Genomic DNA, 27,985 nt, shown 5'->3' on the forward strand with positions numbered 1-27,985 from the left:
TAAAGTAAACAAGGGTAAACACACGTGAAGCAGCAAAACAGAAACGTGACGGAAACAACGTATATTTTAGCAACCCCCCGAAGAGGCACAAGGTTGGTGTGTGATTGTAATTATATTTTTTGACAATGTGTATGTGTAGGAAATTTACGCTAGCTTGTTGCTCATATGTTTAGCGATCTTACGTTATGTTGCTGAGTATTCAGTTATGCTTGCACTGTGATTGTTTACCAGTTATTATATAGGAAACGGTATTAGAGATGTGATTTGTTGTTTTCTTTGTTTTCTTACAAGTTCTCACGTTGGTTTATTGTGGAATTTGAAGAAAGAATAAACTAAAAACCATCAGTCGAGTCTCTTACCATCTTTCGGAGGGTATGCTACAGTGAGAACTTCACCCAGCGAGGGACCAGTGACAACTTGTATGCAACATCAGCTGTCTGTGAGCTATACAATCGTCAAGACACCTAGCAGCGCTGCAGCATCGTCATGGGACGGTAAAGAAGACAACTACAGTCAAAATGGATGCCTTAAAGGAACGGATAAATAAACTAAAGGCAGAAATTGAGGAAAATAGAGGATTATTAAATCAAGGAGATGAAGAAGGCTTGTTGTCAAGGCAGGAATTAAAGGCGCTAACTGAGACTAAAAGAAAACAATTAGTTGAGCTGGAACATGAAATGGAGGACACTGAGGAATTAAAGACATTACGTCATTCATCACGCAAAAGTGTACCTACAGAGAAATTCCTTGCCTACCAAAACGAAGAACAGAGTAAAAAGAGAAAGAGGCTGCTTAGTCTTTATGAACAATGGAAACTTCAAATCAGATCAACCAAAGAAAGTTTAAAGAAAACCACGTCAGATATGGAACTGGCTAAAATGGCAGACAACATTGAAAATGGAAAGGATAACATAATGAGAGTTTACCACGAAATAAGACAAGACACAACACCATCTACGGATCTAAGACGCAAAATAGATGCTTGTGATGCTGTCACCAGAGACATTATGAAAATAATAAATGAACGCTTATCTGGAATAGATGATGACTATGATGCAGAGCGTGAAAGGCAGAAACTCCGTGAGCTACAGGCTCATGACTATGCCCATTCCATATATGGCACTGCTTCTCAGTCAACTAGCAGTCATTCTTCTGAATCAGTCATGGCTGCAAAAAGAGCTGAAGCAGCCGCAGAGCTTGCTGCAAAGGAGACTCAATGTAAACTAATGGAGGAAGAAAGAAAGCAGAAAGAAAAAATAAGGATGATGGAGTTTGAGTTAGAACGTTTACAAGCAGAAAGAGACATACAGGTGGCACGTGTCAGACTAGAGAGCTACGACAGAAAAATCAATCAGGAAGTCAACAGTCAGCCCTTACAACGACTAGACAGTCAACACATCAGACAAGACCCTGTTATTCCCTCTGTGCATGACCAAAGCCCTTTCATTGCCCCACCAAATCCTTCCAATGACATCTCCTCTCTAGCCCAAGCGATACAAGACAGCATAACCATCAACAGACTCCCCATGCTAATGCCCACTGTGTTTAGTGGCGACCCTATCCACTACATTGAATGGAGAGCTTCATTCATGTCATTGATAGACAGGAAAGGTATTTCGCCAGCTGACAAACTTTATTATCTAAAGAAATATGTCAGCGGCCCTGCCCACAAATGTATTGAAGGCACCTTTTACCAAGACGATGATGAAGCATACAAAGATGCATGGAATAAGCTCAACCAGCGCTTCGGGCAGCCATTCGTCATCCAAAGGGCCTTCCGAGACAAGCTGTCAAAATGGCCAAAGGTGCAAAACAAAGACGCTGAAGGATTAAGGGCTTTCTCTGATTTCCTAAATGCCTGTCTCCAAGCCATGCCTCACGTAAAAGGTTTGGAAATCTTGAATGATTGTGAAGAGAACCAAAAGCTGACACAGAAAGTCCCAGATTGGCTAGCAGCACGCTGGAACGCCAGGTCTCAATAGCCCTCATGGAAGGTGAAGACTTTCCCACTTTCGAAGTTTTTGCCACATTTGTGTCAGTTGAAGCGGAGATAGCATGTAACCCAATCACGTCCCTGCATGCTCTGCACTCATCTAACTCATCCCATGTCAAAAGAAGCACAAGTGAAACTAAGGGAAACAGAGTAAGTGTCTTCAGCACTCAAACAAACGCAAATACTGAAAATTCGAGGTCAAATGCTGGAAAAGAAAGGCCTCCCTGCATGTGGTGCAAAGACGACAAGCATCAACTACCCAAGTGTACAAGTTTCAAGGAAAATTCCCTCAATGAACGACGAGAGTTCATAAAAGACAATAAGCTGTGTTATGGATGTGTCAAACCTGGTCACAGTGCCAAAGAATGTCGTCACCGTCACACTTGTGAGCTGTGTAAAGGAAGGCATCCCACCTGTCTACATGATGAAAACTACAAAAGATATGAGGAAAAGGACAGACCTGTAGTCATGGACAGAAAGAAATCTACAGCTAATGTGATTGCAGCTTCAAACTGTGCAAATGAAATCGTGACTGCTAGCCCACTCTGTGTCACTAAAGAAGATCAGCCATGCAACACATCCATGATCGTACCTGTGTGGGTCTCCTCTGCTATGCAGCCATCCAAGGAGCAGCTAGTCTATGCACTGCTAGACACCCAAAGTGACAGCACCTTCATTGAGAGAGAAGTAAGTGATGAATTGCAACCAGTCACTTTTCCTGTACAACTGAGGCTTACTACTATGTTGGGAAAGAGCACGATTATGAAAAGTGAGAGAGTAGAGGGACTCCGCGTCAGAGGCTATAGTTCAAGTGTTTACATCGACCTTCCTCCTTCTTACACAAAAGACTGCATTCCCCTGAATCGTGATCACATACCTACCCATCAAACAGCGAAACAATGGCCTCACCTAGCAGCAATCGCAGATCAGATGCCACCTCTCCTCAGCTGTGATGTGGGACTCCTCATCGGGTACAACTGTCCCAGAGCAATAAAACCCAGACAAATGATTGATGGAATGGACAACGAGCCCTATGCCGTCCTCACAGACTTGGGGTGGAGTATTGTGGGCTGCTCCACACCTGGCCTCAATGAAAGTCAATCCAGTCTATGTCACAGAGTTGCACTAAAAGAACTCCCTCCAGTAACGCCAATGGATGTGATAAGTGTACTGGAGTCAGACTTCAAGGACACTAAAGGAGATGACAAAATTGTCTCACAAGAGGATCTCATGTTCTTGAGCAAACTCAAAGATGGAATAAAGAAAAATGCCTTGGGTCACTACGAAATGCCTCTTCCTTTTAAAGAACGGCCATCTTTACCTGACAACAAAAGGCTCGCTGAAATCAGGCTCAACCATTCACAGCGAAAGTTCAGCAAAGATGAGAAATACAAAAGAGATTACACAACGTACATGAAGGAAATCATACAGAGAGGTGACGTAGAAGAGGTGCCGACAGATGGAGCTGAAGGTGAGCGGTGGTATATTCCACATCACGGCATATATCACCCTCAGAAGCCTGACAGACTGCGTGTTGTGTTCGACTGCTCTGCAAAATACTGTGGCACTAGCCTAAACGAACATCTACTCCCAGGGCCAGACATGATTAATAACCTGACAGGCATCCTCATACGGTTCAGACAGCATCCCATCGCTTTTCTATGTGATATAGAGAAAATGTTTCACCAGTTTCACGTCCAAGAGGAAGACCGCAACTACCTCCGGTTCCTCTGGTGGAAAGATGGAGATACCACCACACAACCTCAAGAGTACCGCATGAAAGTACGTCTTTTCGGGGCGGTGTCATCGCCTGGGTGTGCGAACTATGGACTCCAATATTTAGCAAAAGAGCACAGCCACTCACACCCAGCAGGTGCACAGTTTTTTGCAAAAGACTTTTATGTGGACGACGGGGTAACAAGTACCGACACTGTGGAAAAGGCCATTCAGTTGGCAAAGGAAGCAAGGGAGATATGCATTAAAGGGGGTCTCCGTCTCCACAAATTTGTGTCAAATAACCATGCTGTGTTGCAGAGTCTTCCCCCATCAGAATGTGCAGCAGAGGCAAAGACAAGGGATTTGACATTCAGGACACACTGGAGCGAGCTTTAGGAATCCAATGGAGTGTAAAGGAGGACTGCTTCAGATTCAACAGCACCTTAAAGGACCAACCAGCCACACGTAGAGGCATATTATCAACTGTTGCTTCCATATATGATCCTCTCGGTTTTCTCGCACCATATGTCCTCAACGGGAAGAGAATCCTTCAAGAAATGTGCAACCAAGGCACTGGCTGGGATGAACCCCTGCCAGAAAGACTCAGACCACGGTGGGAGAGTTGGAAACATGACTTCATCAACTTGCAAAAGGTAAAAATAGCGCGCTGTTACTTACCTGCCAACTTTGGGGAGGTTGTTGAAACTGAGTTACACCACTTCTCAGATGCGAGCACCAGCGGATACGGCCAATGTTCTTATCTGAGAGTCAAGAACAAGAAAGGAGAGATTCACTGCTCACTGGTGATAGGAAAGGCTCGTGTTTCCCCCACGAAAGTGACTACAATACCACGGCTCGAATTAACTGCAGCAGTGATTTCCGTCTCCATCAGCAACATGCTCAGAGAAGAATTGAGAATTGTTGATGTGAAAGAATACTTTTGGACTGATTCAAAGGTGGTGTTAGGCTACATAAATAATGATGCTCGGAGATTTCACACCTTTGTAGCCAACCGAGTCCAGAAAATCCGCCACTCCACTAATCCCCAGCAGTGGTGCTACGTTCCTACGGATGAAAATCCAGCAGATGGAGCATCTCGAGGTAAAACTGTGAATGACCTACTTGCATCCAACTGGTTCACCGGCCCCATGTTCCTCTGGCAAAGGGAGATACCCAGAGTAAATGATGCAGTACCAGACCTCTCCATCAGGGATCCAGAAGTCAAAAGGGCACAAACCCTGCAAACAAAGACCACAGAAATAAAGAGTCTTGTCGACCGTCTGTCCAAGTTCTCATCATGGTCCCGAGCTACCAGAGCTGTAGCTCGTCTGCTTCGGAGAGCAAAAGGGGTGACATCACAGACCCTTTCCACAGTGAGCGAAAGAGAAAGTGCCGAGCATGTCATCATCAGAGATCTGCAAAGACAAACGTATGAAGAGGAAATCAAGTTGTTGAGCAAATGTAATCAACTACAGCATCACAACAAATTACACCACCTTGATGTTTTTCTCGACGCAGATGGTCTCGTTAAGGTGGGAGGACGACTCTGCCACTCGTCACTCACTGACTCTTTCAAGCATCCAATTGTCATTCCTAAAGAGCACCATGTGACAAAGTTAATAATCGCTCACAACCATGAAAGGACAAAACATCAGGGAAAAGGATTCACAATCAATGAAATCAGAGGCAGCGGATATTGGATTCCAGGAATGAATAGAGCAGTGGCATCATACATCCATCAGTGTGTAACTTGTCGTAAACTCAGAAGAGCTGCAGAGTGTCAAAGAATGAGTGACTTACCTGTTGAACGTGTCGAGCCCTCCCCTCCTTTCACATACTGTGGAATGGACTGCTTTGGCCCTTTCACGACTACACAGGGAAGGAAGCAGCATAGGCGATACGGTCTGCTCTTTACTTGCTTTTGCTCACGAGCCATTCACATCGAGATGTTAGAAGATATGTCCACTGACACCTTCATCAACGCCCTGCGATGCTTTATTGCTCTTCGAGGTGCAGTTCGACAAATTCATTGTGACCAGGGCACTAATTTTGTCGGTGCTAAGAATGAATTCAAAACAGCATTGCAAGAGCTTGACACACAGAGACTGAACACATTCCTGTCACAAAAACAGTGTGACTTCATCATGAATGCAGTGCCAGTCACACTGGAGGCGTGTGGGAGCGCCAGATTAAGACTGTCAGAAGTGTCCTGAGCTCTACTCTGTCTCTTTCTCAAGGCAGGCTTAGTGATGCTTCATTAAGGACTGTATTGTACGAAGCTATGGCTATAGTCAACAGTCGACCCCTCACTGTTGATAACTTGAACTGCCCTGACAGCCTTGAGCCACTCACCCCGAATCACCTGATTAACATGAAGTCCAGTGCAGCACTCCCTCCACCAGGCACATTCTCTAAAGAGGACTTATATGGAGCAAAAAGATGGCGTTGTGTGCAGTTTCTTGCAGACCAGTTCTGGAGCAGGTGGAAACAAGAATACCTGCACAATATCGCCACCAGACAGCGGTGGCACACGCCAAAGAGAAATTTAATGGTGGGTGATTTAGTGATGGACAAAGATGAACTGTTACCCAGAAGTGAATGGAGACTCGCAAGAGTCATAGAGACTGTCAGTGGTAAGGATGGACTTGTGAGGAGGGTGAAAATCTCTGTAGGAGATAAGAGTCTGAACAAGAAAGGTGAGCGTTTTGCCAAACCTTCTATTTTAGAACGCCCAGTGCAGAACTTAGTTCTGCTGTTTGAAGCTTCTTAAACTGTGGCTACATAAAGACAATGACACTCTTACTGAGAAAATTATTCTTTGTTCACATCATTTAATGTGAAGCACTCATAATTTTGGTGGGAGTGTAGCAAGCCCACTTTGTGTTTTGTGCTTGTTGTTTCTCGTTTTGTCCACCAGAGGGCAGCTTGCACTGTTTATAAATTCATTTGAGAGAAACAAATTGTATTTTGACATGATTCCTTTCTAAATATATTTCATGATTAGAGTTTTGCTAAAAAATGTAATTTCATCTATATGTATGTGTGTATTTTGCTCATTTAAGAGCTAAAAGGGTTCATCTTAAGAGTGCAAGATTTTATTTTGAAGGCGCTATGTCGTACTTCCGGTTTAATAGTGTCGCCGGGAAAATTCAGCCATGAACAAGGTATGAACGATTTGACGATAAAATTATAAAGTTGGCTGTAAAGTAAACAAGGGTAAACACACGTGAAGCAGCAAAACAGAAACGTGACGGAAACAACGTATATTTTAGCAACCCCCCGAAGAGGCACAAGGTTGGTGTGTGATTGTAATTATATTTTTTGACAATGTGTATGTGTAGGAAATTTACGCTAGCTTGTTGTTAGTTATGCTTGCACTGTGATTGTTTACCAGTTATTATATAGGAAATGGTATTAGAGATGTGATTTGTTGTTTTCTTTGTTTTCTTACAAGTTCTCACGTTGGTTTATTGTGGAATTTGAAGAAAGAATAAACACTAAAAACCATCAGTCGAGTCTCTTACCATCTTTCGGAGGGTATGCTACACGGTGTTTGCCATTGTGATGAGTGTGTGCACCTCAGCTATGTGGGAGACATTAACTTTAATATTTACACATTGCTGATAGAAAATATGTTGAAAGGACACTTCAGTAATTCACAGTCCTGTATTCTGCGAGCTGACGCTGTCAGAGCGAGCCTCTAGTAATAACAAAGTGATAAATAATAGGCCATTAAAATCAGTGATCACTCTTAAGTCAACAGATCATTTCTTTATTTCATCTTCAGCATTTGTGCATTAGAGTATGCCCAATCCTACAAGCCCAGGAGCATGCATGTGCTTTTTAATCATAAGGCTTTGTGTTTTACCGACGCACAGCACGCACACACATCTCGCGGGACGTCCGAGAATTTACGAGAATTTCGGCTGGTTCGCAAAACACAATGGAAACACCTGCAAGTCGCATTAGAATTTTGCCGAAATTTCAGAAATATCGCTGTTATTTTGCGAACAACTGCAGTGTCTTGGCTCGTCGTCTCGGCTGCTATTCCCCCAAACACTGCACAGGAGTCGACTCCTTGGAGCAGTCAGGATTTATCTGAGACAACAGAAAATAATTACAGCCACAGCTCAGCAGGGAGTTGTTCAGCTTTCCATTCAACCGCTTTGTGGGATTGTCATTCTGATAAATAGTGATTGTATAGTGAGATTGTTTTTACAGAAAAAGGTGCAACAAAAATATAAATAAATAAAATGTTGTATGTAATAATTAATTGCCACAAACAATAATTTCAGTCCCTCACATTACATTTCCATTAACATTTTTCACAACTCTAAAGCTCAATTTTATTAGTATGACACAGTAACTTTTCTTCTAGTGGTACTAGTTCTTTTATACAGTAAAAATTTCATTTTGCTTGTATAATATGTACATATATATATATAGTCTACTTTTTATTTTGTATTTCTTTTTTGAAATCTCTGTTGCTATTTTTCTTCCATCTGCTACTACATGGTGCTGTAATGCCCAAATTAGTTTTATCTTATCTCTTCTCTCTCTTATCTTAACATAGGTTTTACTGCCACACTGTGGCGAGAACTAGATACAGCACTGGCAACACAATCAACATTATCTGTCATATTTAACTAGCGACTACATAGTTTACAACACTCAACAATTAAACATATGAACATACCTGAGACAACAGGAAATAAATAGAGCCACAGCTCAGCAGGGAGTTGGTCAACTTTCCATTCAACGACAAAGCAAAGTTCTGGATTAGTACTTCCGGTTACTTATCAACTAGCTAAAATGCTTCCCGCTTCCACACATACAGTAAAAGATTGATGTAACCACGCATTCTATTATTCTATTTTTTCGCGTAAGTATCAACGATTAATTTCCGATTATTTTTACACATTACATAAGAATTAAGTTACTTTTATTCATTAACTTACTTATGAATGGACCAGAGACCAACTTTCCCGCTTTGTGGGATTGTCCTTCTCATAGACGTAAATACGTTTATCTGTCCGTTCTGATATGGATCCCCCACAATGCACCCGTTATAACATTTCCGGTTAGATTTGACCTTACCAAAATAAAATACACAGACTTCACATTAGGAAAATAAAATACACAGTAGAGCTATGGCTGGCAGTCCCAAGTTTAACATGAATTTAACTTAGCTATTTATTTCACTATGTTACAACTGCACAAACATTCAACACAGCGTTTGTTTCTTTCAAACTGAATGAAAATCAGAGTTTTTATCAACATACAGCACGTGTCTGAGTACATGTTTATCATCATATCTTTAGCTCTTAAATACTCGAAATCTAAAATTCAGCTGTGTTTATTTTTGGATAGAAGAGCGGCTGCTCAGGTATTCCTACCAGTCAGAGACTAAAGGGGCGCTGAACACAGAAATCAGCTGCTGCGGGACTTTTATCCATCAGTTCAAAATAATAGAAACCAAACTCTGTCTCCAGCTACGTCTCTCTCAGGTCTGGGATATCCCGTCACTTCTCCACATTTGGCATGATTTCTCTGAATAACTGTAAAGAAATAAGTTTTCCTGCCTGCCGGCCTGAGCACAGTGAGAGGCGGTTGCTAGGCAACGTACGTGTTTACGCTCAGAGCGGCTGCGCAGTGAGAGCGGCGACAGACGAGAGTGGGCTCATTTTAAATCAATAAAATAATCAATAAAATATGTTTTAATCACTATTTTGTGTCACATTGTTGAATGCTTTAGTAGTAAGCCGTGTTCTAAGCAGGATAATGTACAGTGAACAGGTTCCTATGGTCTGTGCTCACTATACATAAAACCTTACATACACTAACAGTGAACTTTGTGGAGGAAAATGAAAACATGCTCTGCAGTGAAAGAGTGAAATGACAGCTGAGCTCAGAATGGTCACCTCACAAAAGTGACATGAAGTAAAGACGAGAAAACATCTTCGAAAATGTGTCAAAGTCTGCAAATAAATGTTTAAAGATACATCAGCAAACGTTCCAAAGCTCTGTCCTGCTGTATCCAATCAGCAGTCTGCTCATAGTCTGACAGGCCAATACACTCAGTGGCCACTTTATTAGGAACACATGAACAGTCTGAATCCAGTACAGCTGTTGTGTCATTAAGTGTCATGATGCTCATCATGTCACAGGTTTTCATTTAAATATGAGTTTTTAGCTCGAAGGTCACAGTTAGTGGTACTGTTGTACTGGACTGCATCACATCCAGATGTGTGTCTAATATTCTGCCCCCTCATGTTTGGGAATAGGGAGGACAAAATATTAGAAACACCTCTCAATATAATGGGAACAGCACAGTAATAAACATATAACTGAAATTACAGATTTTCAACTTCAACTTTCAAAACTGTGTGTGTCAGTGTCAGTCAGGTACTTCTTTAAAGGAGCGTGGGGGTGTCAGAAGCATGAAAACACTCTCATTCTGTCATTATTATTTCATCACCACTTCATTTACTGTTCAGTCTTCTGTTTTATTGTCTTTTTGTCCTCGTTGAGCTGTGTGTCTATTTTTCTATGCAAGTACATTGAGTGTAATGTTTAAACTGCAGTCAGATTGCTTGTATGTGCACAAATACTTGACCAGCAAAGCGGATTCTGATTCAGATGTTTCCAGATGTGTTGGTGTCGGGGTGGTAGCTGAGAGACACTTCAATGGGTCAGTTTTGGTCTGTAGTTTTTGGAATTTACTCATTACATCGTCCTAAAAAGACTGAGAGGCTACAGTCCTGCTAGCAGCTCTGTGAGGTTATCGACACAGCAGTGCTTCGAGCTAAATGCTAACGGCTAAAAACTTGATGTCTAACAATGCAGGCCTGCTTTGTCTGTGAATGACAAATCGAACAATTGCAGTGATTCAGTTTCTCAATCAACATTTCTTGAGTTTAGATCCAGTTTCTTGATAAATGTTGTCGAGAAGTCCTTCCGGCAGGTCACATGCATCATTTCAGTTCGTTATTACGTTGTGTTCACATAAATCACAGTCTTTTGCTATTTTATAGTGTTACCACCTGGCTCAGGGGTGACAATAATAAGGGGAGCAACACACAGTCAATACCAGTTCTGATCACTATTTATTTAACAAAAGTGTCCATCAAAATGGTATAAATATGGAGTGTGTAAAATGGAGCATAATCAGTTGTGTCAGCGGTGTGTGGATGGGTGAGAATGTGTGTGGCAAATGTTGAATTCTGCAGCAAACCAAACAGAGATGGCTACACAGGCTGGTGCAGGCCTCGCAGTGGGTGAGTGAGAGAGTGGGCAATCAGAAAGGCAGGCTTTTATGCTTTCTGAAAGGCCACACCCAGATTAAAGCAGGTGACACTCCTCAGCTCCACCCCTGAACAGCTCTCAGAGGCTGCAAACAAAAAGAGAGTGAGGCACAAACAAAGGAGTGGGAGGAGTTGTCACAATAGTATATACATCTGTGTGAGTTTATGAATATTTAATTGGTATATTTGTTGTTAGTATTTGGATAGGATGCAAGAAGCTGGTTGTCTAAGCACTATGTGACATCTACATCTCCATGACAACCAATCTGTTGAGGAAGATCATGTGGTTCAATCTAAGGATCCAGGACAGACGCTAAATCGACCTTGTGAGTAGATTACTTTGCCTTCTTCTGTTTTCAGCGTCAGTAATGGAATCTGAATCTCAGCCATGTGACTGTGTGTGTTTGTGTGAGGTGTCAGTCAGTACACAGGACTCAGGGATTCCTGTCAGTGTATTTTTTCAGAAAGGCTGCAAGTGGGACACATATGCTGTAGCTTTACAGACAAGTAATCTGGTATTTCTGGGTGCAGCGTGTGTGTGTGTGTGTGTGCATACAGATATACTATAGAAATATGTAACTTACATTATAAATACACAGTTTTGTGCAAAAGAACCCATACTAACTTATCCTGAAATAATGATTAACAGATACTGGTACTAGAAGGAATTTTATAAATGATGTTAAGAGGAATAGGAATCATGATGTATGTTCTCACTGCAGTGAGGAGCAGTCGTCCAGCTGCAGCTCATTGAACAGGAATCACCTGTCAGCAAGAACAAACCTACTCATAGAGACAGGGCGCCCTCTGGTGGTCGAATAACAATAGACTCTAAATATTTTGATATATGATATATTGATCATATTGAAATTACTTACAGTCGATATGACACGGAGACAAAGCAAGCATTCTTAAAGCTTTCAGTTCAAATATCTGTTCGTGATGAATGTGTTCAACAGACTGCTGAATGATGCTAAATGATCCATCTGCTAACACGATAACGATCAGGAGTTCAGATGATGATACACTTGTTTTCGTATTTTCTTTTCAGCTCTTCTACTTGTTGTTCATGCTTTTTCTTCAACTCCCCCATTTGTTTTTTCAGCTCTTTTTCTTTGTGACTTGAGAGGTTTTGTAACAGATTGTACTCGTTGACATGCTTCCCCTCTGCGTCTTTTATTTGTGTCTCATGCTTTTGCTTCAGTTCCTGTATTTCCTCCATGTGTTTCTCTACCAATGCTTCAAAGTCCTCCGTGTATTTCTTTTTAAAATCATTGAATTCTTCGGCTTGTTTTCTGGCCTCCTCTTCGTAGCTCTTCTTCATTTCCTCTATTTCTTTCTTATACTTTTCCTCTAATTCTTTTCTCTCCTTTTCCACCTCTTCTATTCTGATTTGATCTTCTTTTCTTTTGTTTTCATGTTTTTCTTTTTCCTGCTCATATTCTTCTTGGAGCTTTTTAAGTCTTGTTTGCTCCTTCTGACGTTTCTGTTCGTCCTCTTGATATCGTTTCTCCCACCACTCTTGTCTTTCCTTCTCCCATTCTTCTCGTTTCTTTCTCATCTCTTCTCTACTCTGCTCCAGCTGTCTGTCAATAGTTTCCTTTTCCTTCGACTCTGACTTTATTTTTTCCTCCAGAACTTTATGTTTTTGTTCCCACTCTTGTTGCTGAAGTTCTTCCTGCCTCTTCCTTTCCTTGTCTTCCTCCTTTCTCTTCTCCTGTTCTTTCCTTCTCTGGTCACGCTCCTTCTCCATGTTTTCCTCCAGTTCTTGAAGATGTTTTGCTTTCAGTTTTCTCTCCTGTTCTATTTCAGCTTTCTGTTGATCCATTCGTCTCTTCACTGCTTCGATTTCCTCCTCATGTTTTCTTTGAAGCTCCTCCTTCTGTCTCTGCATTTCTTCCTCTTTCTCCTTCAGGATCCTGTCCACTTCCTTCTGTATCGCTGCCTCGGCCTCTTGGAACATCTCTGAGGTGTAGCAGCTGACGCCATTTTCCTCCATCATTCTGTTGATCTTGGTCAGCAGCTCTCTAACTTGTGTGCGGTTTGTGAGGTCTTTGTTATTGAAGACCTGGTATCTTCCTCCACAGTCATTCACCAGTTTTTTTAAAAAGTCATCACAGTCTTCTAGGTAACTCTCAAATGACTGACCGTCCAGTTCATCTCCTCTTGTGAATATGACGATGATGAAATGTTGTGAATTCTTGCCAAAATATTTCTTGATCAGTTCTACAGCTTCCTTCTCCTCCTGTGTGCAGCGACCGATCTGCATCACGAGTAAGAACACATGAGGTCCAGGAGACAACAAGCTGATGCATTTCACAAGTTCCTGTTGAATGTTCTCATTGGACAGAGTCGTGTCAAACAGGCCAGGGGTGTCGACCACAGCAACAGGCCGACCTTCAATCTCTCCTGTTGCTTTCTCACAAAACTTGGTCACAGACTTTGAGCTGACACTAGATTCAAAACGCTTTTTGCCCAAAATTGTGTTTCCAGTTGCACTCTTCCCACTGCCAGTCTTCCCGATCAGCACCATCCTGAGACGCTCTCTGCTCTGACCTTCATCATCACCTCTCATCACAGTCCTCCGTTTCACATCCTGCAGTTCAGCTTTAAGTCTTGCATTAGTGTTCTCCTGATCTACAACCTTCTCCATCTGAGCCTTGGTGAACGTGTCCTTTGTGAAGCATTTGGATCCTTCAGCTGTCATCTTTTCCACAGCTTCCAGCAGCTCTGGGATCTGCTGCTTGATGTTGAGAACAACATATCTTCCTCCACAGCTCCGACAGAGATCCTGAATGTCTTTGTTTCCTCTGACAAAGTTCACAACATCTGGAGCTGTAGGATCTGACTCCACAGTGAACAGAATCATGGTGAAGTCATTGACTCGAGAGCTGAAAGTGTTCTGGATGATCTTCAACTCTCCCTTGTCTTCATCAGTGAGGGGACCCACAGGTAGGACCAGGATGAAGGCATGGACGCCCTCAGGTTCACAGAGGGAGACACACCTGAATGCTTCCTCCATCACTGCCTCCTGAGGTTTTCCAGACAAGGCAGGCAGCTCCAGCAGGGAAAGCCGACGTCCACACACCTCTCCCTGATGTTTAACACACTCTGATGAGTCGCAGACTGAATGAAACGCTGTCCGACCTAAAATGGCCTCGGCTGCTGAAGTCTTCCCTGCTCCTGTCCTCCCACACAGAACCAGGTTTAAAGCTGGTCTGGTGGTCTCTTCAGTGAAGGTGAGGAAGCTTCCTTTGTTTTCATACACAATGTTCTCAATCTTCTCCATTAACAGTGTGTGGTTGTTGTCTTCAGCCATGTTGTAGCGTCTTCCTCCACAGTCTTTAAGGAGTCGTCTAACAGCTGCTTCATTCCCCTCATCTGTCTCGACGACCATCGAGTGTTTAAAAGCATCTCGATCAAACAGACTCAGGATGAACTTCAGTGTTTGTCTGTTCTTCTCTGTGAAATCAGAAGGTTTCACTAACAGCAGAAGAACATTTGGTCCAGGAGGACAAAGAGTCACACAGCTCTTCATATCTTCTCTGACTGCCTCCACAGACAGACTGAAGATATCTGCAGTTTTCACCACTGTGACAGGATTTCCTCTCCACTCTTCACTGGCAGACACACATTGTCTGGTTGGGAAAATTCTCTGGCGATGAAAAGCTTCGCTCCCGATGATGAAGTTACCAAGTTTTGTCTGTTTGTCCTCACTTTTTCCCAGCAGCACAATCCTGATTCCAGATGCTGTAGAAAGATAAAACGACATAAACTGTGAGTCTGAAATGTCTGCACTGCTGACATGAAGAGATCTTCACTCATCTCCACACTTGGCCAATGTTTTGGTTCAATTCATGGTGTCAACAGATTTAAAATGTATCATCATATTATTCACAATTAATCAAACTGTATATGCGTGTTGAGAGCCAATCATCCTGCTGCTGTCTTTTTAAAACTGATTCTCTCTGCCTTAGTTCATCCTCCAGGACAGTCCACTACAGTCAACACCCTGATCACCACCATACAGTCTCTGGCTAACTCCATCAAGCTGTCCTCGCAGGCTTCAGTCCTGCAGCATCACCAGCTTCCCTCATCGCTGCCGAGCCTCGTGGCAGCCTGCCTTCATGTTCAACTGTGTTTTACATCTAAGCTGCTCATCACTCTCTGGCCTCCAGGCTACAGACTCTCACAGGTGGAAAGCAACAATATCCACTCATCAGGTCAAAGAATCTTCCATGGGGAGATTCGTTTAGGACAACCCTGAGTTGTAGATGGTTTCTCTACGCTACTATATTTATGTACCTTTTTGCTGTTGTTTGGTGATTAACTTTAGAAGTTTTTAGCTGGAAGCCTGTTTGCTGTTTCGTAGCAAAGCATTCAAAGATGATTGGGGCTGAGAGAAAACATGATAATTGTAGCAGCTAAGTCTAAACGTAAAGCCACTGAGGGGCTGCATGAACGGCTAATGCATATAAAAAAAAAGATATTAAAAAGAGACAAAAACGTCACAAACAACCATGGAAAAATGCTGAAATTTGTCAGCTAAAAAGAAACTGTCGGAAAGCTGAGAGACGATGGAGGAACAGCAAACTATGCTAACTTAGAGATTTTTTAAAATCAAGTTTTAATCTACAACAATGCAGTCAGGAAAGAGAGACAAGCCCATTTCTCAAAAAATATTTCAGAGAACCAAAACAATCCCAAAGTTCTTTTTTCTGTAATTGACTCTCTTTTAAATCCATCATCTGGCCTCCGTCTTCACAACAACAACACAGCTCAAAGATGTGAAGAATTTGCTTCCTTTTTTAAAGAAAAAATCATTTCTATCAGAGCTAACATTACAAACCCCACATCACTTTTTTCCCATCTGTGAGCCAATATCTATAATGTCTTCTTTTAACACCGTGTCTGATGAAGACGTCCAAAAAGTAATTGACAGTATGAAATCTACCACCTGCATTTTAGACCCTATCCCAACCACTCTTTTTAAATCTTGTCATCATAGCCTCTTCTCGGACACTATATTTATTATTAACTCCTCACTTAAGTCAGACATCATCCCCAAACACTTTTAAAACTTCCTTGGTAAAACCCCTTCTTAAGAAATTCAACCTAGATCACTCAGAGCTGAATAATTACAGACCCATTTCAAAGCTTCCTTTCCTCAGTAAACTATTGGAGAAAATTGTACTCAACCAATTACTCTGACTAATAACATTTTAGAAAAATTCCAATCTGGTTATCGAGCCAACAGCACAGAAACAGCCTTACTGAAAGTCGTAAATGACTTGAGAGTTACAGTGGACTCAAACAATGTGGCTGTACTTACCTTAGCACAGCGTTTGGCACAGTTGACCATAAAATTTTAATTGACAGACTTGGGAATTGGGTGGGTCTCTCCAATTGTGTTTTAGCTTGGTTTCAATCTTATTTAAGTGATAGACAGTTTTTTGTCAGCCTGGGTGATCATCTATCAGAGACTCACAGCACTCAACATGGTATTCCTCAAGGTAGCATTCTTGGCCCAAGTCTGTTTCCATTATACATGCTCCCACTAGGAAATATAATCAATCACCACCAGGTCAACTACCATTTTTATGCTGATGATGCTCAATTGTATATCTCTATCTCACCGACTGACCCCACAGCACTGCATCGTCTCACTGCCTGTCTCTCTGACATCAATGTGTGGATGAGCAAAAACTTTTAAAAACTAAGTGAAGAAAAAAATGACATTCTTTTAATAGGACCCATAGCAGCAAGAGAAAAATTGCACTCAATGCTTGGTGGTTTTAGCAGTCATATCAAAACTCAAGTTATAAATTTAGGAGTGATTTTAGACTCAGATTTAAATTTTCATTTTCATTTTAACAAGGTCATTAAAACATCTTTTTTCACCTTAGAAATATTGCAAAAGTCAGACCTTTTTTAACTCAGAAAGATGCAGAAATGCTTATTCATGCTTTTATCACTAGCCGTTTGGATTACTGTAACTCTCTTTTTACTGGTTTGCCAATTAAGTCCACAAGAAAACTACAGTTAGTCCAGAACGCTGCAGCCAGAGTCCTGACAAAAGAATCATATCACCCCACTCCTTAAAACACTACACTGGCTCCCTGTTTCCTTCAGAATAGATTTCTGAATAGAAGTTCTTTTATTTGTTTACAAAGCTTTAAATAACCTCGCTCCTCCGTACATAACAGATTCTCTGTCATGTTATGTACCAGCCAGAACACTGAGGTCCTCTTTTGAAAGTTCCTCATATGCTCCACAAAAGTACAGGTGAAGCTGCCTTCTGATTTTATGGCCCTAAACTGTGGAACACATTACCTTTTGACATCAGAATGGCGAGCTCTCTCTGTATTTTTAAAAGGAAATTGAAGACCTATCTTTTTAATCTGACTTTTAATTTGGAATAATGTTATAACCCAGGCTGACAAAACACTGTTGTTTGTTTGCCCTAGTCTATTTCAACTTTTTTTCTAACTGTTTTATTCTTGTATTGTTTTATTACCATTTTATCATTTTGCTTTTATTGCCATTTTATTGTTTTATTGCCATTTTATTGTTTTGTTTCTTTCTTGATGTCTTTTGAAGCACTTTGGGCTGCATGATTGCATGAAAGGTGCTATATAAATAAAAGTTGAGTTGAGTTGAGTTAATGACGATAGTTGATGCGCTTGCTGTAATGCTGCTCTGCTGAAAATAGAAGTTGGACCAATAAGCATATTAAACCAGGACTACAAACTTTTTACTTCAATTATTTCCAAGAGATTAGAAACTATTCTCCCAGATATCATTAACCTGGATCAGACAGGCTTTATTAGACAGAGACAGACGAGAGACAATATTAGATCATATAAAACAAAACAATATAGAGGCTGTAGTATTAGGATTAGATGCCGAAAAGGCCTTCGACTCGGTAGACTGGTCTTTTTTGTACAAGCTCTTCCATGGATACAACTTCCATGAAAAATGTGTTAAAACATTGTAGCATAAACTTATTATCGGCTTATTATCAGTTACCCATAAGCCTCAGGTATTAACTTTTAACTACATGCCAAGTCAGACTATTCAAGAGACATTTAAGATAAAATGGCACTCAGAGGTGATAAGATATCTTGGTGTGAATATTCCACAAAACACTGATAAAATTTTGCCTTTGAACTATGATCCTTTAATCAATTTTTCCATCCATTTTCTTCTGCTTATCCAGGGCCAGGTCGCGGGGGCAGCAGTCTAAGCAGGGAAGCCCAGACTTCCCTCTCCCCAGACACATCCTCCAGCTCTTCCGGGGGGACCCCGAGGCGTTCCCAGGCCAGCCGAACCACATAGTCCCTTCAGCGTGTCCTGGGTCTTCCCCAGGGCCTCTTCCCGGTGGGACATGCCCAGAACACCCTCCCAGGAAGGCGTCCAGGAAGCATCCGGTAAAGATGCCCAAGCCACCTCAGCTGGCTCCTCTTGACGTGGAGGAGCACGGGCTCTACTCTGAGCTCCTCCCGGGTGACAGAGCTCCTCACCCTATCTCTAAGGGAGTGCCCCACCACCCTACGGAGGAAACTCTCAGCCGCTTGTATCCGAGATCTTGTTCTTTCGGTCATGACCCAAAGTTCATGACCAAAGGTGAGGGCAGGAACGTAGATTGACTGGTAAATCGAGAGCTTTGCCTTTCGGCTCAGCTCCTTCTTCACCACGACGGACCAATACAACGACTGCATAACTGCTGCCGCCGCACCGATCCGCCTGTCAATCTCATGCTCCATCCTTCCCTCACTCATGAACAAGACCCCAAGATACTTGAACTCCTCCACTTGAGGCAGGAGCTTTCTTCCAACCCAGAGGGGACAAGCCACCCTTTTCCGGTCGAGAACCATGGCCTTGGACTTGAAGGTGCTGATTCTCATACCAGCCGCTTCGCACTCTGCTGCAAACCGCCCCAACACATGCTGGAGGTCCTGTTCGAAGAAGCCAACAGGACAACATCATCTGCAAAAAGCAGAGATGAGATCCTGTGGTCCCCAAACCAGACTCCCTCCGGCCCTTGGCTGCACCTAGAAATTCTGTCCATAAAAATAATGAACAGAACCGGGGACAAAGGGCAGCACTGCCAGAGTCCAACATGCACTGGGAACAAGCCTGACTTACTGCCGGCAATGCAAACCAAGCTCCTGCTCCGGTCTTACAGAGACCGGACAGCCCGTAGCAAATGGCCCGGACTCCATACTCCCGAAGCACCTCCCACAGAATGCCACGAGGGACACGGTTGAATGCCTTCTCCAAGTCCACAAAACACATGTGGACTGGTTAGGCAAACTCCCACGAACCCTCGAGCACCCTGCGGAGGGTGTAGAGCTGGTCCAGTGTTCCACGACCAGGACAAAAACCGCATTGTTCCTCCTGAATCCGAGGTTCGACTATCGGCCGAATTCTCCTCTCCAGTACCCTGGAATAGACTTTACCAGGGGGGCTGAGAAGTGTGATCCCCCTGTAGTTGGAGCACACCCTCCGGTCCCCCTTCTTGAATAGAGGGACCACCACCCCGGTCTGCCAGTCCAGGGGCACTGTCCTCAACTGCCACGCGATGTTGCAGAGGCGTGTCAATGGGATTGAGAAGATCCTCAAAGTACTCTTTCCACCTCCCGACAATATCCCCAGTCGAAGTCAACAGCTCTCCACCTCCACTGTAAACAGTGTTGGCAGGGTACTGCTTCCCCCTTCTGAGGCGCCGGACGGTTTGCCAGAATATCCTTGTGGCTGACCGATAATCCTCCTCCATGGCCTCCCCGAACTTTTCCGATACCCGAGTTTTTGCTTCAACAACTGCCCGTGCCATAGCTTGGCCTGCCGGTACCGGTCAGCTGCCTCAGGAGTCCCACGAACCAACCACGCTCAATAGGACTCCTTCTTCAGCTTGACGGCATCCCTTACTTCCGGTGTCCACCACCAGGGTTGGGGATTGCCGCCACAACAGGCACCAGAGACCTTACGGCCACAGCACCGAACAGCTGCGTCAACAATGGAGGTGGAGAACATGGTCCATTTGGACTCAATGTCTCCAACCTCCCTCGGGATTTGGTCAAAGCTCTCCCAGAGGTGCGAGTTGAAAACCCCTCTGACAGAGGGTTCCCGCCAGACGTTCCCAACAGACCCTCACTACCCGTTTGGGCCTGTCAAGTCTGTCCAGCTTTTTCCTCTGACCTCTGGCCTAGAGTGTCCTGGTGCCACGCGCACTGATGGACACTCTTATGCTTGAACATGGTGTTCGTTATGGACAAACTGTGACTAGCACAGAAGTCCAATAACAGAACACCGCTTGGGTTCAGATCGGGGAGGCCGTTCCTCCCAATCACGCCCCTCCAGGTTACACTGTCGCTACCCACGTGAGCGTTGAAGTCCCCCAGTAGAACGACAGAGCCCCCAGTCGAAGCACTTTCCAGCACCCCTCCCACAGACTCCAAGAAGAGTGGGTACTCTACACTGTTGTTCGGCCTGTAGGCACCTGTCCCAAACCCGAAGTCGGAGGGCAGCAACCCTCTCGTTCACAGAGGAAAACTCCAACAAATGGCGGCTAAGGTGGGGAGCTATAAGCAAGCCCACACCAGCCCGCCGCCTCTCACCGCGGGCAACTCCAGAGTAGAAGAGAGTCCAGCCTCTCTCAAGGAGTTGGGTTCTAGAACCCAGACTGTGCGTGGAGGTGAGCCCGACTATCTCTAGCCGGTACCGCTCAACCTCCAGCACTAGCTCGGGCTCCTTCCCCCCCAGCGAGGTGACATTCCATGTCCCCATTGCCAGATTCTGAGTCCAGGGATTGGGCAGTCACCCACGACTGCTACCCAAATCCCCCCGCATCGGCCCCTTCTGATCCCTCCTGCAGGTGATGGGCCTACTCGAGGGCGGGCCCACGTCGCTCCTTCGGGCTTTGCCCGGCCGGGCCCCGTGGGCGAAGGCCCGGCCACCAGGTACGCCAATAACGCCAATCCGGGCGACGTACTGGTCCTTGTTCTCTTTTCTTTCATAGGGGCTGTGGAACCGCTCTTAGTCTGACCCATCATCTAGGACCTGTTTACCTCGGGAGACCCTACCAGGGGCAATAAGCCCCAGACAACATAGCTCCTAGGATCATTTGAGTACTCAAACCCCTCCACCACAATAAGGTGGCGGTTCAAGGAGGGGGATCCTTTAATCTCAAAAATTAAATAAGATCTATCTAGATGGAGTCTGCTACCTTATTTAACGATAGCACAAAAAGTAGAGGCCATCAAAATTAATATATTGCCAAGGCTTTTATACCTATTTCAGACCTTACCAACAGAAATTTCAGCCAGACAATTCCAAGAAGTAGGCAAAATAGTCTCAAGATTTATATGGCAGGGAGGGAAACCTCGAATAAGATTTAAGACTCTCCAGTTATCAAAGGACAAAGGTGGACTTTCCCTCCCAAATTTGAGAAACTACTATAGAGCTGCGCAGATAAAAACCCTGGTGGATATACGTAACCCATCTTACATTGCAAAATGGAAAGAGATAGAATAATAATAATAATAATAACAAATATCCAGTGATATTCCATTACAAGCTATAATAGGAGACAGCTCATTAGACAAACAGGTAAAAGAACGTAATCCTTGGATAAAAACATCATTAAAAATTTGGTTTCAGATGACCAGAGAACATCATTTCAATTATTAACATGGATATTTTATGAATCAAACTTCTTACCTAATAAAATGCACACAACTTTTAAAAGATGGTCAGAATAAAACTACTATAAACTAATAAAACTGAATGAACAACAACGGAAGGGTACCTCAGCCCTATCCTGGAGGGAATTTGGGTTTAAAACCCCGGCACAAAATACATTCTTAAATAAATAACACTGCATGTTGGAGGTCTTGTGGGGAAGAAAAGCAAATCACTATGATGTCTTTTGGCATTGCCCGTTGCTTCTGAACTACTGGACAGAAATTAAAAATAATATGGAGAAGGTGCTTAAAGTGCAAATTCCCTTTAACTTTGTAACACTATTCCTAGACTCTGTTCTGGGTTTCCCAAATAAATATATGTTCAGTATCTTGTCGATTGCCAGTAAGAAAGCCCTCACAAGAAAATGGATGTCAACAGATGTACCCACGATTAAGGATTGGATAGCAGTAATTCATAGCATTTTCGTCATGGAAAAGCTTACTTTTGCTCTACGGTTAGAACAAGAGAGGTTTAATAATTGCTGGACATCCTGGAGAAAACATGTAATCACAGTTACATCTGACTTTACATGGTCATAAGGTTAGAACTGCCCCTCCCCCCTCTGTAACTATGGAGCTACTCAGTTGTTATTTGTACACAGTTCATTTGTAAGAGTTTCATTTATTTGCCTTGAGAGCACATATTTGCAGCTGGATCCCTCTCTTAACCTCTCTGTACTTGTAATTTTCACTTATATTATATTTTCAATTTACAAAAAGAGAAGAAAAAAAACTAACAAAAAAAAAACAAAACAAAACAACAACACTGTTGTTAAAATACAGTATGCACTGAGAGAACATAATTAATCTGACTTAAAAAGTGGTATTTAAGACCAGCATTTTGTTCTTATTTCTTTATGACTTATTCAGTTATTTATTGGTACTTATTTCTTTAGTAGGTAATAGAGCTCTTAGTGTGTAGAGATACCTGCGAACCTCTGCATACCAGGGAATGTGAATCTGAAGGTCTGTAAATAAATATGTAAACAGGTAATTACGCAAATATATGGGCATGTTAATGTGCTTAGGTAGGCAGACATGGGCCATTCCTCATACTATTTTCTTTTCTTTTTATTTTTTTCCCCTCTCTCTCATTAATTATTTATTTATTTAAGAAGTGTTTCAATTAACTTAAATACAACACAACAAACACAGCGTTACCCCTCCTGGCACTATTTTGCTCCTCCGTCCTGCAACACCTGTTACCTGGATGAAGGTTCCCACCTATATAGCACAATAATAAGATAATAAGATTAGCATGGCCCCTGCGCAAGGATGACACGCAAATTTGTGAAGCGTTCCTCTTTTTTTTTGGGGGGGGGGGGGGGGGGGGGGCGTGGCCTAGAGGTTGGAGAAGCGGCTTGTGATCAGAAGGTCGCCAGAAAAATTTGGGTGTGGTAGAGTATTCCCTCCCCCTCCATTAGCTGGCTGATGTGCCCTTGAGCAAGGCACCTAACCCCCCAATATGCTGCCTGGGCACTGGAATGCAGCCCACTGCTCCTGTGTGTTTCACTGCATGTTACATGGTGCATGTGTGTGTTTCTTGAACAGTGATGAGTGAAATGCAGAGAGTAATTTCCCAGTCTTGGGATTAGTAAAGTAAATAAATTAAAAAAAATTACCCCCCAGCAAAGTGACCCCTACTGGCCCAGTTAGTGTCTTACATTTGCTTTTCTTGGAATGGCTCCTACAATAATAAACACTGCATTAAGAATAGTGAATCGTGCTTTTCACTGATTGGCCACAGGATGTGAAAATGTCATTTTGGTTATTTTGGACTTCAGGTCAGAGTCGTTAAGATCAACCTCCTTCTTTGCAACCAAAGAACATTTTCTTTCTCGCTGTCCTCTTTGATTGATTGATCTGTTATTTCTGCTCAAGGTGACCTCTGCATTACAATCTGGTATCCTGATCATTAACTTTAATCAGATCTTGTCAACAACATACACACTTTGATCACTGCGGGCTACACACATTCTCTAATGGCATGTTATGCTGCTGATAATTATTACATTTCATTGTCTGTCTCAATTGATCTGGTTTTGGGTTTTTTTTCTGTAATTGTGAGATGAGTTTGGGTTCATTCTGGAGATACTTGATGAACACTGATGAATTTACTTACTGTCAGTTTGAGGGTTTCTCCCTGAGAGTGAGACTTTCTCAGTGAGTGTTTTAACTCCGTGACACCCTGTAAAAAGATGACATCATTAATTTGCAGCTTCATGCTCTAATCTCATCAAAGAGGATTTGTTTGAACAGAGTTTTCCTTGTCAGGACTGTTTCTGCACTTACCAGCAGCTTTAACAGCAGCCACGAGAGAAGTCTGTCTTTCTGCTTGTTGTGGGCTTTGATGATCAGCTGCTAAAGTAGATGCTGTGTCTGCAAATGCTTCATAGCTGACGTGTTCACAATTGTTCTCCTTTACGATTTGACCCAAACGTGTTAACAGCTCTGGAAGGTCAACATTCTTCTGCCACAGAAACCTGTAGCCACACTGTCTGATCATGTCCTTTAATGGAGGATGCTGCTGATACTTTTCCATCAAACCTGGACTCTCCTCTCTGGGTGTTGATATCAGCACCAGTGATTGATCAAGTGATTGATCACTGAAGAGTTGAAGGAAGCTGCAGAGCCTCTGTTTGTGTTGCTCAGTGAAGTCTTCAGGCTGCAGAACCAGCAGGAACACATGAGGTCCAGGATCAGAGAGTCTCACACAGTTTTCTATCAGCTCTGTCAGTTTGTGTTGAGAGATGTTTGGATGCAGCAGATCAGGTGTGTTGATGAGAACTATTTTTTTGTCCTTTAACTGTCCTCCAACTCTCAGACAGCGGTCTGGTTCTCCCTCAGTGTCGAACACAGTCTCTTCCAGTATGAAGTTCCCCACTGAACTCCTCTGAGACCAGCTGTTCCCCAGCAGAACAACCCTCAGCTCAGACACTGTGAAAGACAAAGATTTAGAAAAAGGCAACTAAACACTGACTTGCATTGATTCATTTATAGTTTCATTGCTGTTTGACTTCAGGTTTAGTTGCTTACTGACAGACTGAACCTACAAAATACTGTAAACTCAGATATTCTGAAATAGCAGGATAACACAGTTCAGTTTGACTCACTGTCAGGTGGCAGGAAAGGAAAGCTGCTGCTGCGCTTCAGTGGAGGCCGATCTGTGAATGTAAGAACACAGCATTCATTTACTTATTTATATGACCTGCTGCAGTACAACCAGACTGAATGCAACTGTGATCCAGCTCGACTCGAGTCACGTTGGTCGGACATATAATCAGGTGGTCTGAACTGGTCTCCTTCTCCTTTCTGTACTTTTTCATGTCATCATAATGTTTCAGGGCGGTTATTATCACAGTTATAATCACACATCACACACTTTAGTTTTAGTGTAACACTGCAGGTGACACACCTGCTCATGACAAAAACCACTGAGTCATTCACCTCAGGTGTTCACAGAAAGAGAGCTAATGGTGGAGAAAAGTTCAGCAGCAGATAATTCAAACAACACAGCAGCTCCAGTTGTGACTCCACCAAACTTTTAGGTTTTGTCGCCACCAAGTGGATTTCTGTTGGCCCTGCAGCCTTTGGCAAAAAACATTCATTCATTTTTCTCTGTATTTGATTTAAATGGCCAGAAACACATTGAACCATCATTTAAAACAGCGCCGAGGTCAAACTATGAGAGCAGAAAACAACTAAAATCATCAAAGGAAGCTAGAAGGTAGAAATAAAGGAAGAAAACATGACTGAAACAAGGAGAAATGAACAATGTTTAAAGGTAAAGGTGCAGGAAGAGACAACGAGACAGATCAATTAAACAACAATGAGAACAATTACAATCAATAAAATTAACAATTAAAGCTCAGAATCGTCTCGGCTGTATTAATGAGGTGATTTGAAAATTTTAAAGAGAAATCCAAATATGTGAGACATAATAAGAGAAAGCAGATCTTCTTCAGTCTGTCTGAATGTTTGGCCCCTGCAGGCTGAACCATGGCTGAGTGGGCTACCAACACTCCAAGACAGCACGCTGACAGATGGGTAAAAACCTTCAGAAATACATAGAAAACTACATCATAACTAAAAATCTGCCAGTTAGTGAAGGAAAGGAGAGAGAACATACAGGATATTGATCAGCTGTTTCATTTTAGAATGAAACAAGTCTTAGTGTTACTTCAAAGGCAGGATTTCTGTTTGAACTAAAAACCATTCATGGATCAATAATAATGCTAAACCCAAAGCATGATTCTGTATGTGACAAACATAATGTCCAATAAAATAGCAATGTGACGTAAAGCTGATGGAGCAGTGACTGTAGTCCAGCTGTGAGCTGATCTCTGCTCAGTCTGTCTGATCGGTCTCTGAACTACAGCTGATTGTGGTTCTCCTGTTCAGTGTTTAAGTGTTTCAGAGTTTAATTCAGGCTTCACAGACCGGACTGAAGGTCTGAGGACAAAGTGCTTTTCTTACATGCATCACATGTGGACACAGAAAGAGGACAGTCCTTTATGAGTGGACTCACCTGATGCTGCAGTCGCCATAATGTCACAGTGCTGGAACCGTCAGACAACTGAAGAGCATCTGCTGCATGAAGAGCCTGGAGGAGGAAGAGCAGAATGTAAATGATCTTCACTCACACAACAAAATTACATTAGATTAGATTAGACTAATGTAAGACTTTATTGATCTCACAATGGAGAAATTCACTCTTACAGAAGCTCTGCAGAACACACAAGGGCGGGGGGGGGGGGGTGTGCAAACAGCAAATGGAGGTGCAAGTAAGAACAATAGGAACAATAAGGCGCAAAATAAGAACAATAAGGGTGATAATAAGAACAATAGGAAGAACAAGAACAAGGTGAAAATAAGAACAAACGGAGCAAAAAAAATTACAACTGTAGAACAATAAAGGTGCAAATAAATATAAAAATAAAAATGCTTATTTCAGAGCAAACTGGAGAGTCGACGTCACTTCAACGTCTCAGCGGGGATTCAAACTGACAACCGACCCTCTGCTTATGGTCGAGAGCACGAAGGCCTGCGAGAACATTTCCTGAAATTTAGGATTTATTTTGTAACTTCGAAATCTGTAGAACTCTATCATTTGTAATTTGCCTCATTTGTTCCTGGATCTCACAGAGGAGATCTACAGATTCCTGAATAAATAAAGATGATCTAATTGATCTAACTGATCACTGACATGTGTTACCTCTAAAGAGAATAAACGGGCCGTCAGTCTGACGCTGATGTTTGTGGTTTTGCAGCTTCTCTTCCTCTTTTCTCTTCAGCTCTGACTCTAAAATGGCATCGTGTGAAGTCGATGTTAAAGTGATAAACTGAACCTTTCTGAGCCGCAAACACAGACACAACTTATTCCAGAGAAATTCCTCTAATGAAACACAAATGTCTGGACTTGAGAAGGAAATCTCGATGTCAGCAGTTTCCGTCTCCAACATGTGAAGGCGTGCATTTATCTGAAGTCCGTGATGTGCGTCACACTGTTGTTAGTCAAGTTAATTTAATAATAGAAAGCTATGAAGCGGGAACACACCTGACTGCTTACTGTGATGTCCACCTTCAGCTGAGAAATAATCACTTGTATTGATCTACAGTACTGATAGATTATTGCACTTTATTTATTTGGTGTTATTTACCTTCAGTTTAGCTGAAGTCGGTCTGGATCTGCCGCGCTGTGAAAGACGACAGAAGTGAAAGTAAATCTGTTTCAGGAAACTCTCTGAGGTCTTCAGTCACCTCCTCCTCATTTCCCCTCAGTTCAAACTGTGAGTCGCTTTACGGTCTGATGGGGGCGTCGTAGTGTGGGAGCGCTGACACTTCATTTCATTTCATGTGATACCTTTTCAATGTTACAATCCAGATTAGATTAAATATGCAGCAGATGAAATAATAAAGATTCCATTGGAGGACCCACCTGTCAATCAGCGTCTGTCACCTGTAGCTCTCAAAGGTTCCAAACGAACCGGACCGTCCACCTGTCTGACAGGTTTCCAGCAGGACAGACAGCAGCAGCCACTGTGTTTGCTGCTACACGTAATGTGTATTGATCACTACGAGTCAGCTGCGTTTCCATTGCCCCTAGAAATGCGCAAATCCTAAATATCACAATAAAAAACGGTAATGGAAACACCTAAATTTCGAAAATCCTCTTAAATATCGCAAAAACATTTTTACGCTCTCATGAGGTGGTTTTTCAGACGTGT

At 42.7% G+C, this 27,985-nt stretch overlaps 1 protein-coding gene and 1 non-coding gene across 3 annotated transcripts; one reads left to right on the forward strand and one right to left on the reverse strand.

The window, feature by feature from the left end:
- Positions 1–10,796: 10,796 nt before the first annotated feature.
- Positions 10,797–27,497, reverse strand: LOC121607011 (GTPase IMAP family member 8-like). Of its 2 annotated transcripts, none has more exons than XM_041937661.1 (6): positions 27,419–27,497; positions 26,287–26,361; positions 24,872–24,922; positions 24,051–24,695; positions 23,881–23,946; positions 10,797–14,763 (listed from the first exon to the last, which is right to left on the reverse strand). In XM_041937661.1, exons 2-6 carry the CDS (start codon positions 26,303–26,305, stop codon positions 12,026–12,028), a joined length of 3,519 nt encoding a protein of 1,172 aa, XP_041793595.1. In that variant the 5' UTR covers positions 26,306–26,361; positions 27,419–27,497; the 3' UTR covers positions 10,797–12,025. The 2 variants fall into 2 exon arrangements, with proteins under 2 accessions (XP_041793595.1, XP_041793596.1); XM_041937662.1 differs by lacking the exon at positions 27,419–27,497 and adding an exon at positions 27,316–27,334.
- LOC121607322 lies at positions 22,967–23,068 on the forward strand. Its single transcript, XR_006006874.1, has one exon. It is a non-coding gene; the product is annotated as a U6 spliceosomal RNA (small nuclear RNA).
- Positions 27,498–27,985: the final 488 nt, after the last annotated feature.

Source organism: Chelmon rostratus, chromosome 5 (assembly GCF_017976325.1).
Source record: "Chelmon rostratus isolate fCheRos1 chromosome 5, fCheRos1.pri, whole genome shotgun sequence".
In the NCBI taxonomy this organism is placed as follows: Eukaryota; Metazoa; Chordata; class Actinopteri; order Chaetodontiformes; family Chaetodontidae; genus Chelmon; species Chelmon rostratus.

Excerpts from the sequence above, each read along its gene's own strand:
- LOC121607011 (XM_041937661.1), bottom strand. Across the intron at positions 24,696-24,871 it reads TCCTTTCCTGCCACCTGACA|TGTCTGAGCTGAGGGTTGTT; the intron begins GTGAGTCAAACT and ends TGTCTTTCACAG. Across the intron at positions 14,764-23,880 it reads GAGAAACCCTCAAACTGACA|CATCTGGAATCAGGATTGTG; the intron begins GTAAGTAAATTC and ends ATCTTTCTACAG.